Genomic DNA, 24,049 nt, shown 5'->3' on the forward strand with positions numbered 1-24,049 from the left:
TGGAAAAGGAAGCACGATACTAAATAGTAGTATTTAAGTTAAAATATTAAAACACATATGAAAAAGCCTGAAAGAAAATGTGGTAGATTTGGGGTAATAAAAAGGTAAGAATATGGGTAGAATTTTTCTCTACTTTACATATTTTCTGAAACATGACATCCTTTTGATAATTCTTAAATATAGGCAGAAACCAAAAGTAAAACGTGTATTCTACTAAAACAACCAAACTTAAACTTGATTAAATGCTTAGACAATGGTCTTTTGCCAAGCTGTCAAAATAATGGCAATTCTTCACGGTAGTGAACTAATCTCACCGTAAGGAAAGAGATCCAGCTGACACCTAGGGGACAGCATTATTAGTAGCCATACTGTCCAGGGGTTAGAGATAGAGGAATTGTCGTCATTGTGGCAGTCCCTTTTCCCCATAAATGCCACTTCACAACATTCCCACTCCTGAATTACAAGGGAAGCTGGATGAAAAGGGGAATATAATTGTCTCTAAGAAGCAAAGGACTCTTATGGCTTAGCCTGCTATCTCTTCTTCTAGGTTAACAAAAAAATTCTAATCGTGTCTTGTCTGTACAAGTAGTTCTCAACTCTGACTATGCAGTAGAACCACTTTTAAAGATACGCTTTGTACTAATCAACCATTTAAAAAAAATTACATATACCCAAGTCTGCATAGCCTCAGTGAATAAGAATTTCTGGTGTAGGTGGCCAAAACTTTGTGCTTCCGAAAAAATTCCTCAAGTGATTAAGGAGCACTATAAAAAGGCAGGAGAACTCTAAGGACAGAGAGAACATTGAAGAAACTTGGAAGCTGGAGAACAGGAAAAAGAAATCAAATGAATCTCACAAAAAAATCAGAAACTAACTTTTTCTTCACCTCCCATGCAAAAAAAGAGTACCCTTTTCCATGGGAGAGGGGAGAAAGGGAGGAGACAGGAAGATTATGTTTATGACTTATACCATTAAACTCTATTTATCAACCAAAATGTAAAGACTAAAATTCACTCTAAAAGCATGTTTATAAGTAGTCTTTATATTTTGTTCCATAGATGAAAACATCTTAGTCTGTGTAATTATAAGAAGCAACATGCGATTAGAATCTACATAAGAATAATGACACCATAAACAGATCATCACTGACTTTAGAAATAAAAGTTTATAAATAACATCAGCACTTTCAACAAGTAAAACAGATTTTAATGAAACAAATACCTTAACAGTGATTTAGATAAAACAAAAGATGGCTGAATCCTCAAACCAGAAAATGTATTTAAGCCCACAGCACCATCTAGTGCTGATCAGTAGGTAACAGAAGGTAGTAATTTCCTGGAACATACAATTCTGCTAATGTATTACATACATAAACTTAATATAAAGTGCTAAGTGACAAGTCCAACAACTACAAGTAAAATATGGGACTCCTGCCCTTCTATTTCTAAGCATTATGAAAGGAAATAAAATACAGTAGTCACTTACTTGAAATACATTAAAAATAAGATATTGGTTAAATAAACCAAAACATTTGAAAAAAAAAAACAAAAAACCAAAACACTTAGTAAATCATCCAGACTTAGTTCTACCTAACTTTCCAGAATCTGTGACTTCCTATTCTTTAAAGAGATGGAAAAAACGGCAGTTGCAGAATAGCCACAGAGATGCAGAATGCAGCACGGGGAACACGGGCAATAAGGTCGAGGTAACAGGGTGTGGGCCAGGTGGGTTCTTGGGGCAGTGTGAGAACCATTCTGTAGAGCGCAGGAAACCAGCCGCTTTGCTGTACCTCTGCAACAAGTGTGGAATGGCATTCAATGTAAACTGTGTTTTAAAAAAATAACAAAGGGCATGTTGCTGATCACCCAAAAGAGGGAAAGGTAATCCTTAAAATATAAATTAGGTGGAACCAAATGCTTGTGAGGAGACTAATGTCCCTAAAATTGTCATTTATTTGCATGAAAAGAATCCCCACTTACTTGGAAGAACTTTGGAAAGTACCTCTAAATTCACCACCCCCACATTTCCTCATTTCCCTCATTGGCTCTGAGAGCATCTATCCTCCTCAAGTGTCAGACTAGAATGTCAGCAATACCTCTCTATTGTTTCTTCTTACTATATATTTGGATACAGCAGGGCTATATGGAACATAAAGGGAAATAGCATAAAAAGAAAAGATCGTGGAGAAACTAAATATAGTTAAGACATCAGAATACTAATCCCAGTGCTCAGTGCTTATAAATAAGACTAGTCAAGTCCTAACTAAGTGCAACAAAAGTATTGATCATTATAGTCATAAAAGTACTTATGTTGCTTTGCCTGAGCTAAAGGCCTGAGCATAACGGACAACGTACCTTAACATCTGAAATAAAGGGAGCAGGTTTCAACGTCACAGAACAATGAGTTCGGGACAGCAGGATGGGTGGAGGAGGAACTCTGCTCTTCTTCCTTTTTGAACTTTTCACATTTTTCTGATATGTATATAGGGTGTTCTGTTCTACTTCAGCCTTCTCAATTAAAGAATATGCTTCCTATAATAAAATGTGAAAACAGAAAAATGCATTTCAAGAGCTTTAATTTCATTTACACCTGTAGTGATGTTAAACACTATCTTGCTACACATAGTTCAAGGAGCCTCAGTGGCTACACATATTTCACGTACAGAATGATGTTGCAGAAGTAAAAAATATAGCTACTAAATAAGGCTAAATAAAAAAAAGTTATTAAATATTTAATAAGTTATATCATATGATATTTAAATGCGTCATTTATATCTGTTTATCACTATTATATATTAACATCAGACACTTCATTTTTGAATCAAACCCTCTGAATATCTACTATCATATTTAATTGTCTCTAAAATGTTCATAACACAATCATCTACATTTATGCTAATGAACCATATACCTATTCTTAATGCAACTTGTAATGTTACTCTCAAGCAGTGACACTATTGGTACATGTGGTTTAGAAAATAGATATTATTGAGAGTTTCTTCCTATCAGCAAGAAGAAATAAAACAAGTAAAAACACTTCTGTAAGCCTGAAGGAAAGACAATCAGTGTTTTATAGGGTTACACATAGAGTGATAACACATAAAACAAAACCAAAAAAAGGAAACATGAGAATCAGAAGATTTAAATAATATTTCAAAGTAAGACTAAGTATGTCAGCAATAATAATACACGTAAATAGGTTAAACTCATCTTTTAAATTAAATAAAAAGGCAAAGACACTATAATTGCACTCCAAAACAAAAACCCTTGTAAACGTTAAAATTCAAAGGATGATAGAAAGGGAACAAACAGCCTTTCCAACAGATGGTGCTGGAACAATTAGACATCTACATGCAAGAGAATAAAGTTGGACCCCTACATCACACCTAATACAAATATTAACTCAAAATAAAGTATAGCTCTAAGTGTGAGAGTTAAAATAATAAAATTCTTAGAAGAAAACATAAGAGTAAATCTTCATGACCTGGGGTTAGGCAATGGTTTTTTTAGATATGCCACAAAAAACATTTCAAAAAAAGAAAAAGTTGACAAACTGAACTTCATCAAAATTAAAAACTTCAAATGATACCACCAAGAAAGTGAAGTCAATTGATAGAATGAGAAAATATTTACAAATATTATATCTGACAAGAGACTTGCATTTAGAATATACAAGGAATTGTTACACATCAATAGTAAAAAGACAAGCAATCTCACTAAAAAATGGACAAAGGGTCTGAACCGGGATTTCTCCAAAGACGATACACAAATGGCCAATGAACACATGAAAAGATTTACATCACTGGTCATCAAGGAAGAAAATACAAAATCAGCAAACTGACTCAAGAAGCAGAAACTTGAACATAGGAGTGATGAGGGAAGAAATTAGAAAACATATACCAAAAAATACTTTCCACAAAAAATGTCAGGCACAACTGATTTCATTTAAAAATATTTCAAATCTCAAGAAACTAATAATTCCTATGCTATTTTTAAAATTTCTAAGTCAGAGATAGATAGCCTCTCAAATAATTTTATAAATTTATTATAACTTTGATAACAAAATCTGAAATATGGCTTCACTTAAAAACATAGAGCAATCTTCTTACAATACCATGAAGATACAGAAAATATGAACAGACCAATAACAAAGAGATGTTCAGTACTCAAAAACCTCCCAACAAAGAAGCCCAACAAGACCAACCAGATGCTTTCACTGGTGCATTCTACCAAAAACTTAAAGAATAACTATTGCCAATCCTTCTCAAACTCCTAAAAACTTGAAGAGACGAGGACACTTCCAAACTGATTTTAGGAGGTCAGCATTACCTTGATAGCAAAGCCAGAAAAGAACATTACAGGAAAAGTACAGACCAAAATTCCTGATGAACATAGATGCAAAAATTCTTAACAAAAGATTAGTAGACCAAATTTAACAATATACTAAAAGGATCATATACAATGATCTAGCAGGATTTATTCCTGGATTCAAGGATGGTTCAACATAAATGTGATGTAAATCAATAAATGCAATATACCACATTAACAAGATAAAAAGTAAAAATAATATGGTCATTTCAGTAGAGCCCAACAAGAATTTGACAAAATTAAGCATCCTTTTATGATAAAAACCTCTCAACAAATAGCATACAGAAGAACATACTTCAACATGATAAAAGCCATATCTGACAAACCCACAGCTAACATCAGACTCAATGAGGAAAGGGTGAAAGTGTTCCCTCTAAGACCCAGAACAAGACAAGAGTGCCCACTCTTATTACTCCCATTCAACACAGTACTGGCCAAAGCAATCAGAAAATCAAATGAAATAAAAGGCACTCAAATCAGAAAGGAAGAAGTCAAATTGGGGGATGGGGAGGTATTGGGTAAAGGATACAAACTTTCAGTTACAGGATGAGTAAGTTCTGAAGATCTAATGTACAGCATGGTGACTTTAGTTAACAATACTGTACTGAATACTTGAAGTTTCTAAGAAAGATCTTAAGCATTCTCACCAAAAAAAAAAGAAAGAAAAAAGAAAAAAAGTAACCATGTGAGGTGATAAATGTGTTAATTAATTTGATTGTGGTAATCATTTCACAATGTATACATATATCAAATACTGATGATGTGCATTCTAAATATATTACAATTTTGTCAATCATACCTCAGTAAAGATGGAGGTGAGGGCCAAAGCTCAATAAACTCAGAAAATTCTTTCTTTAAACATGAGAAAAATACTAATTTCAGCTAACAGACAAAACCATGGCAACAGTGAAGCACTAAAAAAATTATCAATAACATCCAGAAGGAGACAGAATGCCACTATTCCTTTTCATTCTGAAAGTTCTAGCAAATTTAATACAAAAAAAGAAAATCCTAAAAATGAGAAGACAAGTGTCCACCAAATTTTAAGTGCACTTCACTCAGATACAAAAACCTGTGCTGTTTCCCCTGCAGAAGACATGCTAAGTTTAAAGCTTCCACTTGGAAATCTGGACTCAAGCTCAAAAGAAATGAGGAGACTGAAGACAGGATCTGCAAGTCATATGCATCAGAGTGATATTTAGAGCTGAGTGAGTAAATCAGTTCCCTGTGGGAGTATAGGTTATAAAACTGTAGTATCATACATTTTTCCTAAAATAATGAAGCTGGGCCTAAATTGAGATCAGAATTAACTTCTCATTTTTATTTTTTATTGGAAATGGTTGTCATGAAGGTCTAAAATCATTGGTAATGATTAAAATTTACCTGTCAAAATAAATAGTTTTTTAATTCTCCTTGTTCTGTGCCAGAAGACCTTGAAAATTTTTCTGTACTTATAGTGCAGGAATCTTCACCATCTACATAAAGACAATTGTTTCTTCATGCGAGAAGGAATACATTATATGATTACTGTGTTTCTAGAGCCTACATGCCAGAGAACTTACATGTTTAGACCCAAAAGCTAATTCATATAGACATAGTAAGCAGTGTCATTATTAAATCACTGAATGATTGGATCAGTTGATCAATCTAGGAGAGAGGATATAATCTGTTATTCTCCATTATCTCTACTTTTTCACTCATTCAATCAGACTGGAAAAAATGGAGAAACTGGATGGGAAAAGGTAAGGGCCAGGTGTTGAAGGGACTGTGTTCACTTACATGTGGACTCTAATGAACAAAATAAGCTAACAAAATAGAAATAGACTCATAGATACAGAGAACAGACTGAAAGCTGTTAGATGGGAAGGGGTTCTGGGGGCTCGGTGCAAATCGTGAAGGGATTAAGCAAAAAAAACCCCAAAAAAACCCACATCAAACTTCACAGACACAGACAACAATACAGTGATTACCAGAGGGAAAGGGGGGAGGTGGAAGAGGGTAAAAGAAAGGATAAAAAGAGACTTGACTTTTGGTGGTGAACACACACAATACAACGTACAGATGATATATTATAGAATAGGAACCCATATAATTTTTTTAAAAATTTTATTTATTTTTAGAGAGGGAAGGGAGGAAAACACCAATGTGATGGAGGAACATTGATTGGTTGCCTCTCGTACCCACCACGACTGGGACAGAACCTACAACCCAGGCATGTGCCCTGACTGGGAGTGGAATGGAACAATGCCCAATCAACTGAGCCACACCAGTCGGAGCAGAAACCCTTACAGTTTTATTAATCAATGTCACCCCATTAAATTCAATAAAAATGTTAAAATAAATTTTTAAAAGGACTATGAGAGAGTCAAGGTATCAGCAAGACTGGTTCAGCTCAGAGGACACAATCAGAAAGGGCGGGACAGAGGCTGACTCTCCCTCCCACCCTCTACCAGAGACAACAGGCCAGCGTTGGCTTCTTGGGAAGACACGTGCACCCACAGAGCAGGGCTCCCCTGAAGGACAAAGACAGGCCGGAGCTTGATGAGGAAGAGGCCAGAGCTGAACAAGGTAAGTGTACTCCCCAGATAACAGTGGAGAAATTTTGAGGGAAGAAACTCCTGGTTGAACAGAAGGGAAATAAAATCTATTATATTTTGAAGAGTAAATGTTAATGTGCCTTAATTTGCATCATAGGCTGTGGAGACTAAGATATTTCAGGTTGCATAAGAACAAGTAAAATCAGCCTAGGGAAAATTATGCAACATAAGGGAAGGGGACCAACGTCTTGAAAGTTCGTAGACATTTCCTTCCTCTGGAATGTGTTTGGAGCCTTAAAATACACCAGCAGCACCAGCTCATTGGCCCTGATACTAACACAGACTGCCTTTGACATCACCTCCATTGACTAGCCAACTGTTCTAGGCTCTCTACACTTATTCCCAAAATTGGTCTCAGTAGTTCATGCTTAGCTGAACCAAATAGATACTAGCATCTTCTGACTTGACACTAGCAACTTCTCTCTGTATATCCATAAACCCAACCAAGATTTTCATAAAACTTCCTGCCATGGTCTCATCACATAGATATTTCTTAAACGTGGCTCTTGATCAGTATCATCTATGAAGTTTATTTAAAAATTAAGTTAGTCTGTCCCTACTCCAACCCCACTTAATAAGAATCACGAGTCGTGCAGCCTGACCGTCTAATATTAACAAATGCCAAGGATAACTCTGAAGTACAGCAGGGAATGAGAACCACTGATTTAGATGAGCAAATCAGCCACCTATCCTTTCAGTCTCTAGATTTTTAAACCTTCGGTTGCCTAGCCCATCAATTGCTCCTCCAATGCCTGGTATAGGGCAAACTCCTCCACAGCCCTTTTTATTCTGATTACAACTGTACTTTCCAGCTTTATCTCCCTCTCTACTCTTTTTTCCTCCCTTAGCTACCACCCTGTCCAACCTAACCTCTAAGTCCATGAAAGAAAAAAATGTCACTCATTCCCTGATAATGCTATAATCTTTAGTGTCTCTTAAGTTTTAACCCATGCAATTTCCTCTTCCGGGTGGGTCTTCCATCTTCTTCTGCGCTTTGAGACCCATTCACACATCATCTCCTCTGACTTCTTCCAAGATAAGTCTCATTCATTTAGGTACTCATTCTCTTCGTTTCCCACAGTATTTTAGCAAGTATTCTACAGTGTGGTCTCTGTGGACATGACTTTCCATACTCTAAATAATGAGTGTCCTGGTGGTGAGGACAGTGCTTTATCTATCTTTTCAGGTACAATAAATGTGTTCTGAATGAAAGACGTATGAAATCATGAGAGAGGAGGATGGTCTGCACTATAATGCATTTTAAGAAAGCATGTTTGAAATGTTCTGATTAAGCCTTGTTCAATTTTAACTTTATAATCCCCTCATTCAGATCCCATGGCCTGATCTGAAAAAAGTTAATAAAAATATTAAAGTGTTAAAAATATTAAAGTTTTAAGTGAAAGGTAACAGAAGAAAAGTCTAAAACAAAGTCTTTGATTTAGATAAATCAGATAAATTCTATAATAGGACTCAAGGTAAACCCTAAAGCTAGTTAGAAATTAAAATCCTAATTTGTGAGCCAAATCAATAAGATGCTAATAAGATTTCACTTACAAGAAAGTGCTAGGAATTTTTAAGGGAGTTTCTAAAATAGAAAGGAGGAAATATCACCTGAGAAGTCCCCCCAAAAATCAAGAAACTAGCTCTGCTCAGTTGTGAAAGAGGAAATGTTATCAATGTGGGCATGAAGGTTGCCTATAACAATAATGCTCTAGAACACCAAAGTATTGCAGATGCAAAATCTAGACAACCACTCCCTTATCAGAGAAGAAGTGGGTTTTCTATGACATATCAGATAACAGAAAATGACTATTTCCTCACTTCTTCTATATCTTCACTGCCTAACATAGTGCCTGGCAAATCAGATGGGCTTACCAACCTTGAAAGAAGAAATGAGCCTTTACCTGTCACAGGAAAAGAATCAAGCACAGAATGTCGAAGGAAAGAGACTCCTATACCAATTCACAAAGTAAGTTCTAAGTGTTTTTTTTAGTGGAGGTCTGTGCTGCAATATGCCCCAAAACAATGCTATTGAAGTCCAAAATGCTACTGTCTAAATGAAATCTCTCTGCTTATAGTTTCCATTACAGAAACTGAGACCTGCCTCTTTTCAGAAGGTTCTCAGTACATATGAGGACAGGGTGCTGTTTAACACATTTGATGATGGCTTAACACCCCCAGTGCAGCAAAACACTTATGGGAAGATATAATGCAATCTTAAAGGACAAGATTAAGACTTGTGGAAATGCCTATTATAAGACTGCATTGATAAAGTGCCATATTTACTACTTGTCTAGTAGATTTTCCTGAGGTATAGTCTGGGTTCTTAACACTATTATGTATGTTTCAGAAGGAGATGAAAAGTAAATTAAGACATATCCAAGACTCCTGGGAAAAAAATATTGATGAATATAAAATACACAATTTGTAAGATCAATATAAAAGAAAACACAGGGGAAAATGTATAGTTTGATAGAGAAAGAGACATCTAAACCTCCAAAAAAAAATGGTTCTGATATGACAAAACAATGCTCCAACGTGCTATAAGTGGAAGATAAGAGTAGCAGTAGTAATAATATTATTATTGGCTAACAGTATTGACTCCTTACTCTGTGCCAAACACTAAGCATTAAATATGCATCATTTCATTTAATCTTCCTAAAAACCCTCATTTTACAGATGAATAAATTGAAACTTAAGAGAACATAAGTAACTTGATTTAGGTCATGTAGCTAGTCAGTGGGGAGAACTAAAACTCTAATCCAAGACCCTTATACACCTTCATCAGAAGGGCAACCCCATGAATTTGCCTGTGCAATACCCTTAAAATGTTTAAAAGAGCTAAAATGTAAAAATGCTTAAGTCTTCTGTAAGTAGTTGAAAGCCTGCAGGTCAAAACATGATTTCACAGGAAGGGTCAGAACGATTAAATGTTTGCTCTTTACGAGAAAGACTTCAGCATGGAGCGATTAAAAAGAGCTGAGATCTCTGAAAAAAAATTAGTTGACATATATTCTTCCCCCAAAATACAAGTAGAATTGATTTAACTAAAATTCTATAAAACAGGGAAAACCATTATGCTCAGTAACCCAATTACTACCATCATAGTTAACAGAGTATTTAGGGGACATCAAAATATAAACTTAGGAAATATTAAAGGCAAGACTTATTAGAACTTCTAGTGGCCTGGGCTTCTTCATTAGTTCTGGTCCCAAAATAGGACCATAAAATTAGATTCTGTGTCAATTATAAAAAACAATCTCCTAATGTTCCTTTGCTTAAAGTCAAAGCCTTATTACTGGAATTTGGAGCTGCTAAGATCATCTCAACTATTGAGTTGTTTAGGTTCCATCAAATAATATTAGAACACCAGATGCATCAGTTAGGGGTCTTTGCAACAGAAGCAACAGGAAAAACCAGGCTTGGACCACAGCAGGCCCACGGGGCAGCAGGGTCTACAGAGCACAACTATAATTGTCTGATCAGGACACAGGGATTAGAATAAATGGACACCAACTAGTTTAATCTTTGTATTTTTCTGCTCAAGATTCAGATTTCAAAAAGGGAGCAACAAATTGCCCCTGCTTGTATCACTAGTCCTCATCAGGGCCAGCAGAGAAGAAAGCCCCTGAAAAGTCCACCTGATTACATCTCGTGGGGAAAAAGAAATTCCTCAAAAGGAGATGTTTAGAAAAAGAAGTTTATGCCAAACAGAAAACAATAGTAGACAACCCTGCCCTGGGAACACTTAGAACATGGATGGAGGAGTAGTATTGCTTCTTTCCAATGAGGAATCCCATATGCAAAGGCACTGAATGCTCAGTTAGTGGAGTCCAAGAGCAATGATGGCAAGACATATGAAAATTGCTCTACTTGATCAGAAGTAGAAGGTCAAGGACATCCCAATGGATTCTAGGTGCAATCCATTAAAATAAATCTGAGGTATAACATGTAAAAAGCCCATATGGACTTCCAAAATCAAATAATCAAGGCAGGAAAATAGGAAAAATTCATCCCCCATAATCAAGAAAATAGTCACCTCATTTGTGTACTATCAAAGGTTTGTCCCTCATTCATGGCAACCAGTTTATCCACCCATAATTGATTTGTAATAAAACAGACACCCGATGAGATTATCCAGCTCCACAAGGTCAGGAAACTTTTGAAAAACTATAACAGGATATGAATTATTTAAGAGTTCTGAAAAAGACCCAGGCATTGAAACCGTTTTATGGTATCATGTGACATATCAGTTACTGATTTGGGGATAATTTTATTACAAGATCATGATAATGTAAAACATTCTGTAATATGCCCCAGTACAAAATGATTGCCAAGGGAAAGAAATTTATGTGTCTTCTTTAAGGAAAGAAAGTTGGCAATTATTTGAGCCATAACATCGTTGTTTACGAGAGAACCCTGAGGGACTGATCATTAAGCCTTAACACTTGGATAAAAAACCTACCACTGAGGAGCAGAGGTGGCTACAGAGGGTTTCAGGACTTCCAAATGAATATTCAACACTTGCTAGTTGGTGAAAATCCTTAAGGAGGACCCCTCATAAAAAGTAGGGTCTCAAAATGCATGTCATGAGTCTATCCTCAAAGGGCATTATAATTTACAATTTTTCTTAACATAGGTTCACTTAAGAAATAGAAGAAAAAGATGCACAAGGAGAATGCAAAAACTTCAGACTTCCCACATCTCAGTATGTCCCCCAGTCTCTGTGGAAGGAAGACAGAGACTTAACTGAAATGGGTATTTCATGGCAGTATAAAAACAAGATTGGGTCATAATAACACAAATGAGAAAACCCCAGAAGTTTTACTCTCCAGAGGCTCAAGATTGGTCCTGAGACCAACAGTTCTAAAAGAAAGATGAGGTTTATTTGTCATACAAATCAGACTGAGTACCAATGTCCTCCAAGCACTACATTGTAGTGAGTGGCCATAGAAGCATCTGCTAAAAACATGTCTTCCAACAAAGATCGGACACCATTTTGCCCTTGTAAGCTGAAAATATCCAACAACACCATCAGACTCCTTCACTCAAATGCTGGAAATTCTAATTTAATTGGGCTCTTCTCTAATACACCCAGGACAACCTTTCCACCTTGAACATCAATAGCATCTGTTCATCCAAAACCCTTATACTTCTCATCAAAAAGACTACTTTCTGTCTGGTCTTCACTTCTTACTATCCTCTCCCAACATCCCCATCACCCCCTTGCCATTGCATCTAAGCTCCTGTCACAGTGCGTGACCTACTAGACTACAAGTACTCTATAGCCTATCTAGCTCAAGACCTTTACATACATACATTGTTCTCTCTGCCTGGAATGTCCTTTCTACCTTTTGTCCTCCTTATCTTTCAGTACTCAATTTCATGTCATGTTTTCTAGATGTTTCCTTAAACATTCCCCACTATTGGGTTAGGTCTTCTCTTGATGAATTCACCTGACCCTCTTACAATTCAAGCATCCATGACACTGACCCATAATTATCTACTGACTTGTCTACACTCCCATAGGCCAGATTTATCATGTAGACAGGAAGAACCAAGAGAAGGCAACCTATCAATATTTGTTGAATAAACAAAGGATTTTTGTTTGTTTTTGTCCCCTGTACTCAGCATAATACAAGGTAAATAGCCTTCAATAAATATTTGCTGAATGGATCGTATCCACTTAAAAATATTTGTTGGGTGGATGCAGTAATGGGCAGATGACTAGGAAGTGCTATATGTCAGAATTCTTAACTTCCAATATTCTACTTCCTGACCTCAAAAACCTACCCTTCCAGCTCTCTCAGACTCTGATTTCCTGGTCACTGACCTCCTGGAGATGCCCAGTCCCTTAACATCTCCATGGTCACCAAGTCTTTAAGCCCCTTAATGATGTCATTTCCTTTTCTAATCATTCTGCACCCACTTTTTACTATAAACTTCTAACCTATGCTTTCATTTTCTTAAAAAAATTCAACCCTATACAAAACTCTGCTGGAATAAATATTCTGTTGTCACAGCTACTAAAAATACCACACCAGGATAATGTCCTACCGCCATGCACATGGGGCTCCCTAAAAATTCATAGTCTTCAGCCTCAGCTAGAACTTGATCATGCCAGTCAGTCCTTTAACGTGGAGGTACCTCGCTCTCATCCGTTCCTCTCCATTCTCCAGTCATCTCTTGCCTTAGTCCAACTATCCACCCTCACTCTCTATTCTTGGGAGATATCTTTGACTCCAACTTTATCAAATAATTAAGGTAAGAGGGAATCAGCTCAATTCTCGGCCTCCGCACCAAGAGACTTAATTAAATCTGTATCTGTTCTTTCCACCTTCCTTTCGATATCAGAGAATGAGGTGCCTGCCCTACAGCCCACCCTCTTTTATCTGTGCTTTCAATCATACCCCCTTCCCTCTCCTATCAGACTCCACTTTATGTATTAAACACTCTGTCATATCTTCCATTTCTCTTTTTATGGCTTTTCATTCTCAGCATATAAATATGCTAAATTTTCTCCCTCAAATGCTTCTTAACTCTGTATCCTCCCCCCAGCATTGACCTGTTTTTTGTTTTCTTTCCCTTACCAGACAATCTACTTGTAGCATGATTCTCTGCCTCATTGTGTGCCATTCACTCAGACAATAACAACGGATATTGTATGGGTGATACATAGGGGAAAAATTTTTAAGATTCCATGATTTGAAATATTATTGTCCTCAGGCATTTAAACTCTAAAATCAACATACAATGAATCAGCCAGAAGACAGAACAATTTATAGGCCAGAGTGAGACAAGATGAACAAGGCAATTAGCAATATCCATCTGAGAGAGGGTACCTTAGCCAATGGACTTTAAGTATTTTAATTCCATAGTAAGGAATGCATTATGCTGGCACAGTGTCACTGAAATTCTATAATTTCCCTCATTTTGAATCCTTCAGGTTTCATTTGACTTCCTTTGTTAGGTGACCCTTACAGAGAATGAATTTCTCATTTCAGGAGAGTTCAGGACTGGATGTATACAGGGTGGGGCAAAAGTAGGTTTATAGTTGTTTGTATGGAAAATAATACAATAATTAATAAAGAATAATACAGAAATAAACTGTTTCACATATAACTGTAAACCTACTTTTGCCCACCTTGTAGATTGGTTCCCTACTCAGGATTGTACCCTTTCTCAGATGACTAGATATGGTAAACCTGAAAGTTCATAATCTAATATTAAGGACAACACATTATTTTTAGAAAAGGGAAGTAAATCATTCATTTAACAGAGGCTGTATGTCAAAACTAAAAAAAAAAAAAAATGATATGTTGTTACCATCAAAAAGTTACGTGAAGATGTAGAGGTTGTATCTTTCTCAAATATTACGAGAGCTTTTTGCATCAAGTAAATCGCTTTGGATAGCTTATTCTTCCTTATTTTATTCATTACACTTCCTTCTGGAAAAGGAAACAAACATTTTACCAAAGGATAACATAAAACTATCTTTACAAATTTTTGGAAAAATGGCTTATCCCAGTCTTAATTACCTGTAAAACAATCAATGCTTCTAGATTGTTTTAGCTTTTCTGGATTTTTGGTAGATGTATTTTTGCTAACAGTTGGAGTCTGCAAAACTGAAGAGGAAAAAGGAGACTGCCATTACAATTAGGTTTGTGTCAAAAAAAGGAAATATTTTCTAAACATTATAGAATAGCTAACTATTTGTGAAATTATCACTTCCTCTATCATATTATCTTTTTCTATTGATATATAAAAATTCAAACAAATCTACCATAAAGCAGTTTTATTGTCAGATCTTCTTATATTTGCCACATACCTAAGGACGTAAGAATTTTCAAATTAATCCTCACTCAAGTATACACACACACACACATATTCATATACATATATGTATATATACATACATATTTTCTATTTCATCTTAAAATCATTTTGATAACAGATAAATAGGATCCAATCTACTTTTGTCCACTTTCCCTTTTCATAAACTTTTCAAAATTGCTTCATCCATGGCCCCTGCAAGAGCACCATGTGAAGACTTCCACTCCCCTCTAGCTGTGGCTGATGAAATGAGAGCCTCTCTCAAGATTTTCAACTAACACAAATTACTGCCAGTTGATTGTGGGCAGCGTGAGACACCCTGATGTACAATTGGGACTGACCGTCAAGGGGGCTCAGAAAAGAGAAAGCAGATGGAGGAGAAAGGAATAAAGGTAGGTGTGCTGGCCCAGGGAGATAGGGAATGTTGCACTGATTTTTGATTTTCCAGATCTGGTCTTCAAGAGACCTGGCAATATTGTGTTTCTGCCCTTGAGGGTATGAGACGGTTCCTGTAGTGACCTGACAATAAACTCCTTAAATTGAGGTTTAATTATCTTGGTAATGCATGTCAGTCACCAGGGGATAGTGATTGCTGAAAAGATGCCAATAGATGACATTAAAGATTATAAGGTTTCTTTAATGGCAAAGGATAAGGAAATTTACATACTGGGAGGTAGTAGCACAAAACAGAAAATATTACGTCATTCTCTCAGTACCTAGGGTATTGTAAATGCTAATTAAGCTCTCAAGATTATAATTATTGGAGGTAAAAAGGATGAGATTGCAGGAAAACTCTGACTGCCCATTAAAGATGAGTCATATTTAACACCACTGTCATCAACAGGCAACATTGTAAAGTTCTTGAATAAGAATGACAAAAGCAGTACTTAGGCAGTATGAGTCTGGCAGCAGCAAACAACAGTGAGGAAAGACAGGAGGGACAAGCTGAAAATCGGTGCTAGAGGGGTAGTTCAGTTAAGCAGAGAAAAAAAATCCAAGGAGACCCAGAGATACTACAAAGAAATAATTGCATATTCCTCTTAAATTTAAGTTTAAGTCTACTTTCACTATTTTCAAGTGGTCGCTGATAAAAACTCAGAGAATCATTTGGCTTTCAAAAATTTACAGATGACAATAGAGAGTGAACTCTGAGAAAATAACTCACTATTTCTCCACTAAAGATAATACAGCTACTAAACAAGATTCATGAGCTAGCTCAAAAAAAACCTGATGCATAACTATCATTCACATTTTGAAATACATTCCTGACCCAAATCTTTTTAAACTGAAGAATATTCAGTTATTATTCTAAGTTACTTTATTTATGTATTAGAAAAACCTTATCAAGTTCTTCATTTTATATATATGACACAGATATTTTAATTATTATTGCTCTCCTCCACACCAAGTATGTTTTTTAAGAAACAGTTTTTAAAACAATGTAAATGTTTAAAATGAAATGTAAAAGGATAACAGAATAAAAAATGGAAATTTTATATCAACAAGCAGTTGTAAGTGCATATCAAATTGATAACTTAACTATACAAAAACTAGATTTAACTCAAGCAAATTTGAATAGTCTCTGGTATGTCATATATTCTAAAGACAAAGGAACCACAAAGAAATCCTCTATTTACTTACTAGGTCTGTTGTTAATAGTGGTATTGGTTTAATAATTTTGAAAGTACATTGTTAATACAGCAGGATAAAGCAAATGACTTATTACATAGATACTGCTGGAAACCAGAGTTTTCAACATGGGAGAGGGAAAATACAAAAAGGAAATGCAAAACTCTAGACTTACACTGTGTTGGACTCTGAATTTCAGAAAGAACTTGCGATTTAAATAAATGAATATTCTTATCTCTATCAACAACAACGACAAAAACTAATTGACATCCCAATAACAATGAGCACTCCTAACTCACAGATCTTGGTTTTTAAATGTTATTTCTTACCAAAAGGAACCAGGTATCCTTAAAAAATGGCTTGATTCCAGGTCTGGGGAGGAGAAAGCATAAGGTAGGTCTAGAACATTTTGCTGTGCAAAATGCAAGAAATTGCTCAAAAAACAATGAGGACATAGCAAAAGAACACAGAATCGAGTCTGAGGCCTCACAATGGCAAAATATGTGACTTTGAGCATCAGGAAGAACAATGATAGTAACTGATTTTTAAATATTTAATAAGAAAAGAAACCCATTCCACAGTATAACTCAAAGAATTGAAACAGGAAAATTAGGGACAGCTCTTCTTCACAGGAGAATGTCAGCAAATAAATGTAGTATGAATAGTTCAATTAGAAAGTCACCATGCATAGCCATCATAATGATTCATTCCAGAAGGATCACCAGTAGATGCTAAAACTATTGGGTGGGAAAATCTGTTGGGGAATAAGACATTCATTCCATCTCAAAGCCATCATCTGACAATACCAATTATTTTTTCACTACACAGAGGAAAAGGTACTGTGAGGTAGACACTACCTTAACAAAATGATAATATTTTGCCTCACCAAAAAAAAGGACAAATAGACAATATACACAGCTTAATGTGATACAATGAAATGAGGAAACTACCAGAAAAACTTAGATCATAGGATGGCTTAGAAACATATCGTCAAAAATAAGTCATAAAAGAAAAAAAAGTTACAAGAATTATTCTAGATTAAAGAATAGCATGACAGATGGGTGATGTCAGCATCATGGCAGCATAAGATGTTTCTCATTTTTGTACCCCTCCCCCACTAAAGCAACAAAATTCAGTATCCTTTCATAAACAAAAGCATCTTGGAAAGAAGAACAAAGCTGGGGGATCACACTTCCTGATTGCAAACTATACCACAAAACTATAGTGTCAATACAGTATGGTACTGGCATAAAAATAGGCACATAAACCCATGGAACAGAATTGAGAGCCCAGAAATAAAAGCATACATATACATTCAATCAATATTTGACAATGGAGCCAAGGATAACTAATAAGGAAAAAATGGTCTCTTCAATAAATGGTGTTGGGAAAACTAAATATCCATATGCAGAAGAATGAAATTAGACCCCACCTTAAGCCACTCATAAAGACTAACTCAAAATGGATTAGAGACTTAAGAACTGAAACCCTAAAACTCTTAGAAGGCGGCACAGGAGAAAAAGCATCTTGACAGTGGTCTTGGCAACAATTTTTTTCTTGATCTGACAGAAAACGTACAAACAACAAAATAAAAAATTAGTAAGTGGGTCTATATTAACTAAAAAACTTCTGCACAGCAAAAGAAACAACAAACTTAAAAGGCAACTACAGAATGTAAATCATATATTAGATAAGCAGTTAATACCTCCCCAAAAAAAGAACTCATACAACTCAATAGTAAAATGTGTATATATATTATACATATACATATATGATTAAAAAATGGGTGGAAGAACTGAATAGACGTTTTTCTAAAGAAGAAATACAGATAGCCAACAGACACATGAAAAGGTGCTCAACATCACTAATCATCAGGGAAGTGCAAATCAAACACACAGTGAGATATCACCTCACACATGTTAAAGAGAGTATCTATTATCAAAAAGACAATAAATAGATAAGTGTTAGTGAAGATGTGGAACTAAGGGAACCCTTCTGTACTGTTGGTGGGAATGTAAATTGGTTCTATGGAAAAGAGTATAGAAGTTCCTAAAAAATTAAAAATAGAACCACCATATGATCCAGCAATCCCATTTTTGGGTGTATCACCAAAGGAAATGGAAACAAGATCTCAAAGAGATATCTTGCACACCTATATTCACTGCAAAAGTATTCACAATAGCCAAAATATGGAAACAACCTGTGTCCACCAAAGGGTAATGGATAAGGAAGATGTAGTATATATACAATAGAATATTATTCAACTGTGAAAAAGAAGGAAATTTTGCCATTTACAGTAACATGGATGGACCCTGAAGGCATTATGCTAAGTGAAATAAGTCAGAGAAAGACAAATACTGTATGATATCACTTACATGTGGAATTTAAAAAAGCTGAACATATAGAAACAGAGTACAATGGTGTTTTACCAAGAACTGGGAGGGTGGAGAAAATGGGGAGATGTTGGTCAAAAGCTACAAACTTCCAGTTGTAAGATAAGAGTTCTGGGGATCTAATGTACAGCATGGGATTATAGAAATAACACTGTATTATATACTTGAAAGTTGCTAAGAGATACCTTAAATGTTATCACCACAAAAAAGAAATGGTAATTATGTGACATGATAGAGATTTTAGCTAACACTATGGTGGTAATTATTTTGCAATAAATAAGTATATCAAATCAACACACTGTACACTTTAAATTTACACAATGTTATATGTCAATTATATCTTACTAAAGCTGGTGGGTAAAAGTTTACACTAAAAAATTAATTAACTAATTAATTAATTAGACCTGAATCTGATGAAATCTATTTAGCTGTATAGATGATGGTAATGCTTCTGACGGCTTTAGATGGAGATCAGAGGTCATATTACACCACAACACTTAGTTCTATTCTATTATTACTCAGTAATTTAAAATGGAGAATTGCTGGTTATATTAATAGTGGCTATACAATCATGTCAAGAGTAATTTTGTTTTATCAAAATTTAATCCTGAACAGAAGAGTTCTTAGACCTAATGATATTAAATCTTATTTTGAGACTCAAATAAACATGTTACGTGTATTACCTAATAATAAAGCAAGAACTACTTAGATTCAACTCATCTGTCCTCTGACAGTTGTCAAAAATGTCTTTCTCAGTTTTCTCATTAGCTTCCAGGATAAAATATAAAGCCATTGGCCCTTCAAGATCTATCTGTGATCTACCTTCCTAGACATACATGTTATTCCCCCCACCCCATGTGCTCTTTATCCAGCCATAAGAGAGTTCCGGTAGTACTTAAAACTACACCATACAATTGTTCTTCTACCCCACTAAATATTACTTCTCTCTCCAAAATGATGGCCTCATTTCGATCTTCAAAAAGATAATATTTGTTAGTTTTCTGTTTCATGATCACCTCTTCCAGGTAGTCATCCCTGACTTCCTTGTCTAATATAGATACTACTCTTCTATGTGCCCATAACTAAAACTCTGAGTCTATTTCTATTACATTTAGCAACCTCTATTGCTATAGTTAGCTTACCTATCTATAAGCTCAAAAGTAGAAGCTGTGTCTTATTTATACTAAGCCTATCACAGTTCCTGGATCTTGGTAGGCACTCGATAAATGTTTCATTGAATTACTGAAACCCCAATAATTTACTACAGCTCAAACCATTTTTTATAAGTTTACTAACTTACTAGCTATGGAAGGTGCAAAAAAAATAATGAAATCTATTTTCAATATTAACCAGAGAAGAAAAAATAAAATAATAAAATTGATCTGGAAAACACCCAATCGACAAGAACATAATTTATAATTAAATTTGTTCAATACTGAAATTTATCTTAAAATTGATTTAGAACAAATTATTTGCTTTGATGACTACTACCTTGCAACTGGTCAAGAAGCACAACAGCTATTCGGTGCTGAGCTTGAATTAGTTCCAGATGCAAATCCATCATGAAACTATTTGGTGTGACTGGTTTGGAAATGTCTTCATCTATATTGTGGGTGTACTTTGATAGAGTTGAAGTAAAAATAAAAAAAAAAAATACAGTTACCAAGACATGCTAAAAATAGCCCTACCCTATAAGTACCCAAGTTATCATTTTACTCCTGGCCATTAAAACCAGCTTCATTTCTCAACCCTTTGCACTCTGGCTTACAAATTCATCTTCATGACAAATTCGAAAACTCTTCACTCTTCTTGATTTTTTTCTGGGAAGAGGGGATTGAATATATTTCTGGCTTATGAGAGGAAAGCCACCACAAATCATGCTTTACTTATCTATTTGCAGGGTCAGCGCTCGTCCTACTTAAGCAAAACTTTAATATAAGAGTTTCCATGGGCTTGCCCTGGCTGGTGTGACTCAGTGAATTGAGTGCCAGCCTGTGAACCAAAGGTCACTGGTTCAACTCCCAGTCAGGGTACATGCCTGGGTTGTGGGCCAGGTCACCAGTTGGGGGCATGCAAGAGGCAACAAATCAATGTATCTCTTGAACATCGATGTTTCTCTCCCTTGCTTTGTCCCTCCTTTCACCTCTCTCTAAAAATAAATGAATAAAATCTTTTTTAAGAAAGGATTTTCCCTGGGATTGACTGTGGGAGTAGGGGTGGGGCTGGGTGGAGGGAGGGCAAAGGGGGAAATTTGGGACAAATGCAATAACATAAACAATAAAACATTTAAATTAAGAGTTTCCCATTCTTACCTTGGCATAGTAATGATCAAACACTGAGGATCCATTTGGCAAAGTAGTTAACATGCAATTGAAATTTACTGCACCAATTGCTTTGTCAAGAAGTTCATAAGCCAAAAATAACTGTTCCAAGGGTTTTTTCTAAAGTGATTTTATAAACAAAAAATAAAAATGAAAGTTGAGGAAAAATCATATGCAGAATTTCTAAACTCTTTTCAAAAACAATTCAAAACAAGTAACAAATGTAAATAGTCTATCCGATGTTAACAATGTTATATTTCTTACTAAAAGTATTTGTCTTTGATTAAATATGGAGTACTATTAATGAAGGTAAAATAATGAATACATTTCATCATTTTTCCAAATATAAATTAGACTTTTCACCATCACATATGCAACTTACTTTTATGGTTTTCAGAATTCTGAGTGTACCAAATGCATAGGTAAATTTTTTAAATATAACTCATTTGTCATTTTCACATACTTTAAAAGTTAACTTTCACATATTTCGAAAGTTAATTTTTTTAAACCTCAGAATCTCAGAGCTAGAAACTTACACTTAGAATCCATCAAATTCAAAAGTCAACCTTGATTTTCAAAAAATAAATAACTTTGTCATGTAATTACTCATATATATTAACTAACATAAAAAGCAACAAATTTTGTTCAGACTTTCTAACTCTCCATATTTTCTACAGAAAAAAATTTAGGAAATAAAGCAAACACATACGTGCAAAGAGTCGAAATCCCTGTGTAACTGCCACAATGACATTGCTCTTCTCTGCCCCAAAGGTAGCCATTGCCCTTGAATTTGGTTCTACATTTTTTTGCATGTTTTTAAACTTTTACTGAATGTGTACACGTCCATTAATGACATGCACTATTGTTTTGCATATTTTTAATTCACTCATAAAATTCTGCTGTTTGCTTTTTTTATTCAACCATATGTTGTTGAAAGTTTTTCATGCTGGTGTGTGTAACTCCATGTGCCAGTCAGGGTTTGGTTAGGAATACAGAACGACTCTAGATATTCCAAACAGAAAGGGAATTCATATACAAAGCTGGCGGTGTCTATCACTATTGGAAGGCCTGGGGAGCAAAGATCAGGAAAGCTGCCAGTGACTATTTTGCCTCTGTGGATCTAAGAATCTAGGAGGTAGCTGGCAACCTCAAGGATCTACTACACTAAAGCAAGTAAATTGCAAGAGCTTGCCCATTAGGGCTAGTAAATTCACTTCTTCCATCTGCCACTGTGGCATAAAAATTCTCTTTTCTCTAATGCATTACAAACTCATGCAAATGTCCCTCATTGGAAGACTGACTGAGAACCATACAGAAATGAGATGCAGGTTTTCCTCCATCTCATAATGCACACAAGAGAATGGCAATAATGCCAAGCTTGCTCTGGCTCAAGCTCGCTCCAGCTCATTCATCTTCATGGCCGCAGTAAATTGTTGTTACACGCAGGAATATGTCACAATTTATTTGTCCACTCTTCTACTGATGGACATTTAGACTGCTACTGCTAAAAATGTGCAATGTATTATATTTGTCAGTGAATAAATACAAAGTTGGTACATTGTTTGCAGTTCTTATATCTTTTTTTCTGCTTTTTTTCTTTAACTCAGTAGTCTAAGCCCTCTAGGACGTGGACAGAAGAATAAGATATGTTGTTAACATCAGTATAAAGGGACTGCTTTTCATTATTTACTATAGGTATAACGCTCACTGAAGGTCTTCAGATGATACCCTTCATGGGATACAGAATTTCTATTCCTAACTTATCCTTTAAAAAAAAAGTTGTTGAATTTTCTCAAATGCTTTGATTGAATCTCTTTATCTAGTGAGGTGGTCATACTTTTTTTCATCTACTAAAGCGGTGTATTGCAGTATAGAGTTTCTAATGTTAAATCATCCTTGCATTCCTGGATCAGACACAATTTGGTTACATACATCCATTCAAGCTCATCTAGTTTGGAGCAAGAGTATTCAGGTCATCTAGTCTGCTGCTTTTCCAGAAACTAAGGTATCTAAGGATATCTTTTTGACATCAAAAAATTTCAGACTCCCCACACACACCCACATTCTATCGTCATCATCCCTACCACCATCTTTCTTATCATCTTCATCATCACAGTTAAGATTTAATTAAAACGTGTTCCAGGTACTAGGCTAAATGCTTTATACGGATTAATTTTTAAATTTCCATAGTCCTATGAGGTAGACAGTCATGAGTCGTTATAATTCTATAATCCATTTGTTGAAAAACAGCTGTTATATATTCAGTATAATTCTAAAATACTATTTTATATAAGCACACTAGCACCTCATTTTGTAAAAGAGTTGTATGTGTACATGCGAGCTATAAAATCTATCTCACTGACAGACTCTGCTAGGTGAGCATATGGATTCTGGACTGTCCTTACAATAAATTATCACTCTCTCCCCACTTCATTCCCCTTCACATGGGTCGGAGGTCCTAGGTGGACGTGCAGTGCTCTGTATGAAACAGGAGAAAAACTGAATGGCTACCATAGGCCGGGTACTGTTTTCCACAATGCTCCCAATATCTAGTTTAACTTGCATAACTTAAATAGTGCAAGTGGAATAGGTACTATTGTTATAATTTTACAGATGAGGACACAAACACTATGGATGAAATGTTTTACTCATCATCACACAAGCAGTCAGTATCAGTCAGAACTCAACTCCAGGTCTCCCAGCACTAACTGCTGTGACCTTAGACCTCCCCCGTGAATCACCTCTAGTGCATCTACCGTGAGCCCCAGTATAAGGGGAAGGTTGTATATTGAACAATTTTAGGGGATGCATTTACGATATTGTCATCAGACTTGTGTACCTATTTTGACAGTTTCCCATCAGATGACAGTAAATCATCTCAAGGGAAGTACACATTTTTCTAATTTAAA

At 35.5% G+C, this 24,049-nt stretch overlaps 1 protein-coding gene across 1 annotated transcript in view; it reads right to left on the reverse strand.

Moving 5' to 3' along the window:
- The window catches only part of CFAP54 (cilia and flagella associated protein 54), a 245,943-nt gene that overhangs the window by 173,407 nt on the left and 48,487 nt on the right, over window positions 1-24,049 (reverse strand). Inside the window, exons 16-20 of the mRNA XM_054574504.1 lie at window positions 21,132-21,260; window positions 20,311-20,437; window positions 14,503-14,589; window positions 14,291-14,412; window positions 2,355-2,531 (exon numbers count right to left, since the gene is read on the reverse strand). Coding sequence (XP_054430479.1) covers window positions 2,355-2,531; window positions 14,291-14,412; window positions 14,503-14,589; window positions 20,311-20,437; window positions 21,132-21,260 — 642 coding nt within the window. The remainder of the gene's footprint in view (window positions 1-2,354; window positions 2,532-14,290; window positions 14,413-14,502; window positions 14,590-20,310; window positions 20,438-21,131; window positions 21,261-24,049) is intronic.

This window comes from Pteronotus mesoamericanus, unplaced genomic scaffold (assembly GCF_021234165.1).
Source record: "Pteronotus mesoamericanus isolate MK-2021 breed Mesoamerican mustached bat unplaced genomic scaffold, CSHL_Meso_final contig_263, whole genome shotgun sequence".
NCBI lineage: Eukaryota > Metazoa > Chordata > Mammalia > Chiroptera > Mormoopidae > Pteronotus > Pteronotus mesoamericanus.